The sequence below is a fragment of the Acanthaster planci genome, linkage group LG16 (genome assembly GCF_054643075.1).
Source record: "Acanthaster planci isolate LZ-2023a linkage group LG16, COTS_SCS, whole genome shotgun sequence".
In the NCBI taxonomy this organism is placed as follows: domain Eukaryota; kingdom Metazoa; phylum Echinodermata; class Asteroidea; order Valvatida; family Acanthasteridae; genus Acanthaster; species Acanthaster planci.
Genome location: NC_141792.1, coordinates 10,459,535 through 10,470,079, shown reverse-complemented (window position 1 = coordinate 10,470,079; position 10,545 = coordinate 10,459,535). Strand labels below are relative to the sequence as shown.

The 10,545-nt window shown below is 42.7% G+C and overlaps 2 protein-coding genes across 3 annotated transcripts; both read left to right on the top strand.

Annotated features, from left to right (window-relative positions):
- The first annotated feature begins 455 nt into the window (after positions 1-455).
- Positions 456-2,926, top strand: LOC110979104 (uncharacterized). The gene is made up of 4 exons (XM_022234641.2): positions 456-698; positions 1,316-1,454; positions 1,659-1,925; positions 2,284-2,926. Exons 1-4 carry the CDS (start codon positions 672-674, stop codon positions 2,295-2,297), a joined length of 447 nt encoding a protein of 148 aa, XP_022090333.1. The 5' UTR covers positions 456-671; the 3' UTR covers positions 2,298-2,926.
- Positions 2,927-4,445: 1,519 nt separating this feature from the next.
- On the top strand, positions 4,446-8,179 carry LOC110979077 (uncharacterized). 2 transcript variants are annotated; one of them, XM_087147631.1, is made up of 4 exons: positions 4,446-4,690; positions 5,241-5,440; positions 6,076-6,300; positions 7,167-8,179. In XM_087147631.1, the coding sequence occupies exons 2-4, from the start codon at positions 5,293-5,295 to the stop codon at positions 7,436-7,438; spliced, it is 645 nt and encodes a 214-aa protein (XP_087003757.1). In that variant the 5' UTR covers positions 4,446-4,690; positions 5,241-5,292; the 3' UTR covers positions 7,439-8,179. The 2 variants fall into 2 exon arrangements, with proteins under 2 accessions (XP_087003757.1, XP_087003755.1); XM_087147629.1 differs by having other exon boundaries at positions 4,447-4,690; positions 5,264-5,440.
- Positions 8,180-10,545: the final 2,366 nt, after the last annotated feature.

Here is a 10,545-nt window from a genome sequence, read left to right as displayed (position 1 = left end):
CTGTATCGTTGGCATAGACGCTGCAGTGTACTGTATTTCTGCTAATGAAACAAAGGACCAACTAAACGCTCGATGACACTGCAGCATCCCGGAACGCAGGAGCCCATGCACAAAAGACGATGAAGAATAGTAGATCCCGTTGGAGATGTGAAGATAAGAATTCCAGGAAAACCTGTACCGATTCAAGTTAGGGATGAAAAACCCCCACCATATGTCTTATTTCAACCTGGGAGTATACACAAACTAAGTTTATTTTGACCGACGGAATTGCTATCAAACAATGGAGCACGTGACATTGATAATAGCATGGATGCAGCGACCTTAATATTGATCTGACAATCAATGGCACACCACTCCACAGCAGCAAAACAATATCACAGCATGCTCTTTTTCTCCTGTAATCAATAATTCTAGGTTCATGTGACAAGGGCCCAAAACAATCCACGTATGATTCAGACTTACGAAACTATACCCGATTCATTGCGTTCTTGCTGTCTTCATACAAAGAGCGATACCATTTGGCAAGTATCACCAGTGTGTCAGTTCGGGTAGAATCTTCAGCTCTGCATGGCTTACTCAAACATCGAAGATGACACTCTACACTAATCATTTAGAGATTTATTGTGCGTGAAAGACTTTCGTTTCGTTTCGGATTTATAAATTTTGTTTTCATGGAAAAATATTTGATTCGGCAGTGGGTGAGTGACCCTTCTTTTGTGTGTTTATTGTTGAGAGAAAAATCCAATGAAGGTGCTGTTGTTGCCACAGTAGTACACTGTCTGGAGAAGTAGGTTGAGAGCTCTTGCGATGATTGTAAATCTCGTCTCTGTTTGTGATTTAAATTTCAAAGAACAAAGAGAGTCCTTAGTCTTTTTTTTTTGCTAAACCGACGCTTCAAATAAATTACGGATATTCAGGCCATCGCCATAGAGGTCTGGAGGCGCCATCTTTGGATCCTAACACTTGCGATGACCAGTAATGATAAAATGGAAGATGATGCCATTCTGAGATTGACAGCCGTCTTCTATGTGGGCACCCCCCCCCATCACACCATCGGACCAAACTCCCAATAGACCTACCCATTATCAGTCGACACAACCTCGGCTAGTTTTTTTAAAGTGACAAATAGCCGATATTTTTCCAGTTGGGAGGACCCCAGTGATGGGGCCTTCCTCCTACTTCCCCGTATCACAGTGCACAGTCCGATTTCTCGGGGGAGAAATCTGGCGTTGGCGGGAGGACGTGCAGGGACACATTCCCGCAAGGAGAGCCGGTTAAAAGCGCCAAACTGACCTCGTGTTTTTCTTTTCTTCAGAGATACAGGTACCACCTTCGTTATTCCTTGGTGCAGCTCGTGATGGCTAGCCTTCTCCTCATTACGTTGTTCCCAATCTTGTGTGGCGTGACAGCGGGAAGTCGGTATTATTATCCCGGCTGTAGAAACTCTGTCACAGGTTGGTTTTCAGCAAGACGTCTTGGGCCTCATGATGCATATTGCAAAGACGCATATAACTACAGACTTGTAGGATCTGTTAATTAAAGGAAACAATCATTGGATGCAAATTCCAACCTGTTCAAGATGTCGAATGTTGGTATTGTAAAGATAGCAGAATTTCGTCTGTAAAAAAATGCATATTAAAACACCCTTTCCTCGCCAGCTGTTCCCAGCATGGGAGAAAACTGCTCGGCCATCCTCTGCTCCCAGCGCTACCGACCGGTCTGCGGCAGCGACGGAGAGGAGTACCTCAATGACTGCATCCTCTGTAAGACCGCATGCAGCAACAAGGACCTGCACAAGGCCTGCGACGGGTTCTGCCCGTGTGGACAGAGGGGGACAGCGGGCGCGGCGGCGTCTAGCCTCGTGCCGGTGCCGGATCCCACCCCCGGTGCCGGTGTCGTTCCTGGTGGCTTCTGCCTCGGAAAAGGTGAGCATCAACAATGTGTGCAGGTTAGCATGGTCCAAGTCTTCAGTTCGAGCAATTTGAGTGAAGTCTTTCTAAACTTGTCAGCCTCCTTCAACCCCTTCACCATTCACAATAGTAAATGATTTATAGCTTTAGCTTCAGTAGACTGCTGCGCTCGAAAATGACCTACTTAATATCAAAATGTATTTGATCCTGATATGCTAAGCAAAGATCTTTCGGGAAAATAGCACTTATAAATCCTTGAACTAGAGATACGCCTTATAGTCGAGCTGGGCACATCCTGATTATAGACGTAACTGTAGCTCTGGGACCTTATTCTAGACGTGTCTTCGTAAATTATGTTTGTTGTTTTTTTCAGGACCGTGTCCTTAACAGCCAGTATACTCCCTTATGAAATTGTACAACTCTGGATCCTTTTGTCTCTACTGAAGTGAGAAATTAAGTCGGGAATGATCTGATCTCAACTGGGGGAGTGGTTTACTCTTCTTGGAGTATCCCGAGAATCTATGTCCCAGTTTTATTGAAACAACATGACCCTTGCTCCCAATGGCTATTTTGCATGACTGTAATACTTCTAAAAAATCGTGAACTTGAATACTTTCTTTACATTGGCCTACCAACAATTCCTCAAGAAGTATGGGCTGAATTTTGTTGTTTTTATTTCCTATTGAAACAAAATATAATTCCCCAAAATTTAAAAGATAACTGATTCCCGTGCAAGGTATCTAAATTCTCGAAAATAGTGGAAATTCATCAATTAAAGAAAAAGAAAACATGATGAGGGAAATGTTTATTCTGGTATCACCTTTAAATTGACGAATGTAAATATTGGTTTTACATGTATAGCAGAATGGGACTGCGTCCACTGTGTGGATTTGTGTGGATTATATTTTTATGTAATAGCCTACTATCGTTCAATGTTTTATGATACAAGTTGTTCCTTTGTCTTGTCTGAATATCTAAATAAGAAACATTATAAGCTCCCCGGGAGTTAAATTGAACCATTTGTGTCAATATTTGTGACTTTTGTGTCCTATTTTCTCATTTATCTTAATTTTATTTTAAAGGCTTTAATATTTCTTTACGGAACCCCTTAATTTGAATTGTTCTGTTGGTTTTTGGTTTAGGGCATGTTTATGTTGGGTTCATTCGTTTGTTTGTTTGTTTGTTTGTTTGTTTGTTTGTTTGTTTGTTTGTTTGTTTGTTGGGTTGTTGGGGGTGTTTGTTTGTTTGTTTGTTGGGGTGTTTGTTTGTTTGTTTGTTTGTTTGTTTGTTTGTTTGTTTGTTTGTTTGTTTGTTTGTTTGTTTGTTTGTTTGTTTGTTTGTTTGTTTGTTTGTTTGTTTGTTTGTTTGTTGGGGTGTTGGGGTGTTGGGGTGTTTGTTTGTTTGTTTGTTTGTTTGTTTTTGTATGTTTCCCCGTGTTTTTGTTTGGTTTTAAGTCTTTGTTTTGTTTGTCCACAACTACCATTATTTTGTCCAACCCCACACAACTTCCATCGATACGTGTAAAGGGCTCACAACCCTGAAAGATGTTGTCAAAGTGCTATGGAGGGAGAGATAGGAATTGGTAAATGCGAGACAGTGACTCTCCGCGGCGAAAGAACACTTTGAAAATTTGTGTTTGAGGGTGGTAGGCTTTCATACGCTTCGCTAAGTCAGTCAGCTTGAGTGTCGAGTTGAATTTGAACCAATAAGGTGTATATCGAGTTTCACTGGCGGATTGTGAACCAGCACGAATCTCCCGGTCTGTAGCCTACTCTCTCTGTTCCCTCGTGTTTCTGTGGCCCAGCATTACTCAACAACATAATGCAGATAGAAAAGCAGCCTGTTAGGTGTACATGAAGAATCGATGCACGGAACGCGATGAGATTCTGCGCCAAATCATTTTGCTTTATACTGATATATAACTTGTTATTGCACGGCACCAAGAGTGTTCACATTATTGTGATCAGATTGGGACTAAAAGAAATGCTCTTTTATACTGGATATCAGTGTGATGGTGTTTTTGTTCAGCATCATTAGGGTTAACCCTCGTAGAAAACCTAAGTCCTGATTTTTGCCAGCATGCAATGAAATGGCAGCCCGCTTATGGGAATGAGCACACCTGTTGCTGTAGAGCGGTTGACCCTTACACAAACGAACCAATCACGGGAGACCACATATACCCCACCCGCGTCCCTGATTTCGTGCATGTCTATTATTGATTTTTCTCTCTAAATTGAATGAATTGGAATTTAAAGTGATGGTTATAGTCAACTTTCCCCCGGTTCGAATACAGGACAGTGCGTCTACCATTTAATACATTTTGCTTTTTGCGTGAATCGGCGTCATAATCACGAAATTGCCTACCTCAACCGTCCCAAGAGTCCTCTGTTTTCTGAAACAGCTCGCTCTCCGCTGTGAATAAATATATCTGAATCTACACTTCCTCATTTTCAAGAAAGGAATTTCTCTCTTTAATCCAACCCAGCTGTAGTCCGATCGATCCGCTTGGGCCCTATAACGACGTTACACGTTAGCATTACTAAATTTTTCAGACACGTGGCCGAAAAGCAACAGGAAAGAGCACAGTTTTCAAACTCATGAAGCGATTTTAGGGGCATTAAATAGCTGCGTTGTAGCTGAGGTGATAGTTATTTACAACGTGTATCACAGAGTTTGACGAAAGCGCACAAAGCAATTCTGCAAACATCTTTGCCGGCCTTATTCCACATCTCCTAGCGACGTTCATCTCTTTGCTCTGGGAGACTTCATCACTTTCCAAGGTGGGTACATGTATATCAGATATAAATCCAGAACCTGTGGCAATGTTCTTCGTTGTGCCACGTTCAAATCTGTTGATTTATCTGCGCTGTTTGATTCATCAGTATTAACATATTCACTTCTGACAATGAGTACGAATTAGATAGTCGTTATTATAAGGGTATAATTAAGTACTATCCGATAGAGGATGCATGGCGTTTCGCTTTTTGAATATTCTGAATATTTTAGCAGCGTTTACATAAACCATCGTGGGAAACTGCATGGTTTCTAAAAACACAACTTCGTCACCCTTATAGGATTTCGTTCACTTTATATATCCTTTTACTTGTATATTTCTGGATCGATACACGTTTCCCAGACTGAGGATCTGTTTTAAAACAGCGTCTACAAACCACTGAAATTCTAATTTTTGCTCAACAAGGCAGCTTTTATACTTCAGATCAACCAAATCAAATCCAAAGGGAGCAATGAGAATGTATCATCAACCTGTGGTGACTGGTGGCAAGTTATTAATTTAGTGATAATCTGGATTATATATTTTTTTTTCAAAAGGGCTCTGTTTGGTTTCTGAACAGGGTATTCGTGGAGGCTTCTTGCAACAAGAATGGAAGATCCGGGGCTGTGTCGTCTACGTTCAACAAACCATGCAGTTGCGGCCGGTACTGTTCTTCTCCTCATTGCGACGTTGGGGGCGGCAGAGACAGACGACGCTCCGTACTTCCCAAAATGCAAAGCAAGTGCCGGGGCTATGGGTAGGCATAGATCTGTGTATTTCCATCGATGAAATTAAGTAATTAATTATACAGGAATACAAGGTAACTTTGGGGGTGATCAAAATGAAGTTGCACATTCATTCATGATAAACCATATTCCCACCTCTCAATTGCATTTCCCAAATCCTTGAATTTATTTTCCAAAGATAGTTACTGCGGGGCTGGCAAAACGTGATTATTTTACACGAGGTTGTAATAAAACGTCATACAAAGCATGTCAAGTGGAATTCTCAGTCCCAACATGGCATTGTGAGGTTCGGATGGACTACAGTTTTCCTGAACTTTCCTCTTCACTATGACAAGGAAAATTAATTCCCTCCCTCAGCGTGTCTCAGATCTGTCAAATAAGGCGCACACGTTTCTCCAAGTCTTATGCAATGTGTTATTTCTAGATGTTTCATCTCTTTGAATCCTCATCAACATAGCCTAACTGTTTTTACTGCTCAACAGAAATGGCTTGCTGGTTGTTTGAGCCAGTCATTGTCATAATGACACCGGTGCAGGTCAGCCAAAATGCTCCCCCTGTTTTCACCGTTCTTGTCGACAAGCAGGTGCTATTTGTATTTACTCATTATTTCTTACCGCAGATTTCTTCTTATCTTTTCTCATCCCAGATATCGCTGGCCTGATCGACAAGGACCCCTGCATGTTCAGGTGCCCGCCAACGGTGAGCATGGTTTGCTCCAACGACGGCATGAGTCACATGAATGACTGCTTCCTGTGCAAGAGCGCGTGCCACAACCCTGGCCGGCCCATCTTCAAGGTGTGCGATGGACGCTGTCCTTGCAAGGGTGAGCCCCACGATGAGGATATGGAGGCGTCGGAGGACTGTGTCGACGGTAGGTTATCAATTTGAGTTTGTGCACTTTCCCGTTTAGAAGACTGAAAGGCTTTCTTTAATCGGTCTGGAAAACATTAAGTCTATGATAGGCACACCGAAAAACTGTTGAACAACTAGAAAGCCCCAGTGTCAGTCTCAATAAATGATCAGCTATCCTAATCCATCACCAAAAAAGCACAATTAGGCCTACCGAGAAAGTTGTAGGGAAAACGATTGAAACGATTCAAACCAAAAACCTCAACATATCTTAACACTACCACTTCATGGGGTCAATTTCATAGAGATGCCGAAGTTGGACAACAGCAAAGCGTAGAAAAATCCATTTGCCAAGAAAAACACAGGTTACCGGCCCCAATGTCATGATGATATTGCTTGTAACAAGTGGTCTGATGAATATGAGCTTAGCATATAGGCTTACTAAAATTTTCTTCTAAGCCTAGTGGATTCCAGGTCGGTCATCACTGATTCACCTCGTCCCGGCCCCTTCCCCAATTACAACATCAGTCTATATGAACTGAGCCACCTAGGTCTAATGGCAAACCCAGCACTTCAATCCTACTTGTCCCCACCCACCATGAGCAACACCATTGTCTCAGCTCACACAATCACACCGGTTTCACATGATAAAATTCCCACTCGAAGTCATGCGCAATACAGTGATGAGACCGTAAATCATGCAGTCCAAATTCTAGAATTTTACCCGTTGACCAGTCACACCTCCGATGCACCGTAAGCGTCACCTGTCTCCACCACTGCACCTTCAATCCTTTATCCACCCCCAAAAGAGCATCAACAGAAGAAAATCGGTTTAACCCTCAGTAATTAAAAAGATAAATCCATCCTTTCAAATTTGTGGCAACACAGGAGAGTGTAAGACAGACTCCAAGGACCACTACGGCGAAGATTATGGCTTCGACGTGGAGAGCCCCGACGAGAAATACGCCTCCCCCGTCTACAAGGAAGGCGACGCCGACGTCCTTCACGAGTCGAAAGGCTACGAGGCCGATCCGACCGCTGACCCGCTCGCAGCCGCTGAGGACGCAGATGGGGTAGACGACCCCGAAGGCGCCGAGGAAAAAGAAGAAGAAGATGATGAAGAAGATGATGACGATTTGGAGGATTTGGAAGCGGAGTAAACGTAGCGGAGAATGAATAAGAAATCTTTGGAGTCATCAGTAGGGACGCCCCCATGTAACTCATTTTTGTACGAGTGGATTTATTTTTTTTTTCCTCCACGAAAGTCATTACTACCAGTGTGCCATACCGTAGTGGTGCTATACATGCAGCACAGGGCAGCAAGGGTGCATATATTTTCATTCAAAGTTGCTATAAAGTGATCTTGACCCAGTAGTTTTTTCTCTGTGTTTGTTTTACTTCGTAGCCAGTTCTCTGTTGACCTTAGTGTGAATTTATTGGAGGGTGATCTCCCACCAGCCTATACTGCATGAATAACCGTCTGTGGCCCAGTTCTGCGTCAGCCCGTTCTCAACAAATTAATTTCTAAATCGCCCTTCACTGCTCCCGATTTGCTTGTTCGTTTCTTAGTTTATATTTCTGTTTTACGTCTTGGCAATTTATTTAAATTCTGACCTTTAAACTTAAAAAAACCTAAGCGTACCAAACAAACGATTTTTCAACTTTTTTCGTTTATGTATAATTAATGAAAACTCTAAAGCGCGCTGTTTGTATTTGATGGTAACGTCAAGAGTCAAAAATGATCTTCATTTCAGAGCCAAATTGGCAAAATTCATTAGACATTTGTTGATTTCTTTCCGTTTTGTCTCACTTTCGTTTTCATGACGGTTGTATATGGCACTTCCAGTACAATATTCCTTTCCCTGTGTTTAAAATAAAACGCCACGTTTCATAAAACTTAAGTTTCTGTCCACGTTTTTATTGATCAACAAAGATTTTGGTATTATAACTCCAGCACCTTGTTTGTCACTTCCGGTCACTGTAGATGAAATTGCCCTGTCACTCTTTCCATTGGATCCCAAATTGATCATTTCAGTAAAGAACTTCGGGTTGTAGACTAGCAATAATAATAATAACAAGCACTTGTAAAGCGCCCTCTATCCAGCAAACCATTCCGAGGCGCTGTATTATCATTGTCCCGGCACATTGGGCTCACACATCATCTGAAAATTCCTGAAACCATCTCAGCTACCTGGGGAGTATACTAGCCTGGCGCTGCCATTTTGGCACAAACGGCCAAATAACCGTGCCTGCCCTCACAGGTACCCATTTCTCCTGGGTGGGGAGAGGCACATGGGGGTAAAGTGACTTGCCCAGGATTACAACATGCTTCCATCAGCTGGATTCGAACCCCTGACCCTATGATCAGAAGCTACAAACCTTACTCACTAGACCACATGCCTCCTGGTAAATAAGCTTTCATGTTCCTTTCAATTTTCAGTGCTTAACCAATGACTTTTGAAGATATTTTCTCTCCAGAGACAAACATCCCTCAAAATAATCAAGAGGCCCATCGCCAATTTGAAAATTGATGCCTGCACTCCACTGCAAAATAGATCGAATTGGAGGGCCCCGTTTTGTCCGATACCTTCAGAAATACAAGCTGGCAGTCCTGCTGGGAGATTCCATCCTCCCTTCTTACAAACCACCCAGTTCACACATGCCACGAAATATCCTAATATCAGAGAAGATCGATAGCCTATTATCGTGATTTGGTCTGCGAAAACGAGTTGGACCTATTTGCTGGCCTACAACCATGGGAACGTTTTTAAACGCCCTCAAGTAAGGATTTTAACAATGAGAGATTTTGACGCTTGGTTATGTTTTTTAGCTGTGAATTCTCGGACCGGCTGAGATTTGTTTGTCATAGAGGCTTTGAGGGGTTAATGAGGGGTTTCCTATGTGGTAAGAACAATCAAGTTTTGTACCGGAATTTCCAATTTCTTGCTTCAAGTGCCGTGGGAAGACTTTTATTGCATGATTTAGGTCTACATGTAAAGCAATACCTACCCTGATGGGGGGGTATGATTTATCAGTGTGTGGCAATGTGTTTTAAGGTGATTGGTGTGTTTTAAGAAGAAATTGCACTTTCATAACGATGACTTAGGTAAAGGCAATCTTTTTCGTTTCGTGATCAAAATTGGTTATTATGTATAACTATGCAACTACGAGCGTCACAAAATGGTTTTTTCTTATTTCCAAAGCGTCCGGGACCATCGTGATGGCTTTTGTGGAACGGGACGTATACATACACGTAGCTATACTGTACATGTACATGTACATGCACCGAAAACCTGTAAAAACGTCCAACTGCACTTCGCAGTAAGTGACTAACATTGCAGACTTGTAAACTCCAAAATGTAAACACAAGACACACCATCTGACGTCACCTTGACTTGACACCGTCGACAGCGCGCGGTGGAACCTTGACACTCTAGGGCAAAGGCAAGGTGAGAGCGTCTCACAGGATATCGTCAGCCGACTCCTGACCTTGCTGGCAAGGCCTCGCCGCGGTGAGAGGGCGTGTTTCCAATACCACCCAGGTTGAATCGTCACAAGTTACGTTGGGAACCGTGCCACTGTCGTCCAGTTTCGCCCATGCAAAATGCACTCAGTCTGGCGCTGCCATGTGTCGAGAAGTAATAGTGGGCGGAGTTGGGGTCAATTTTAAATTGGGGAGGGTGGAAGGAAGACAGAACAATGCGCCATAAAATCTTTATGTTGCTTATTGACAGGGTCCGCTAAACGTTTTTTACAAAAACGGAGATCGGCGGATCTTCTAAAAAGTGGAAACGTTCGTCTACAGTGTTTAATGTATCTATATTAATTGCTTTTATTATGGAGGACTGAGAGCGCCGTAAGCAGCCGTAAGCTTGTATTTTCGGGTCAGTAGTTTCTGCTTTTTACGCAAAACATTTTTTCTGCAATATATCGGCTTGGATGCACATTCCATCACCAGTGTCTTCAATTTATTGGTGTTGTTTTGATGTCCAGAAATCTTAATGTTTTCAGTGACTGAACAGCAAAACTGATGATTGAAGAATAATGTTATTGTGACAAGCCCGTAGCCACGTTTACAACAGCTGAGGGCTTGCAGATGAACAGGGCGAGGTGGTTGTTACATTTATGCCAAATTTCAATGAGATTTATTGCTGCACACTCAAGACCTTAAAGGGGCTTAATGGTCCGACCCGGCGGGAGATGGGGGGGACGCATTTTCAAAAGTCACATGGGGGAGCCGTCTTAATTCGCATAGCTGGAAAGTGCT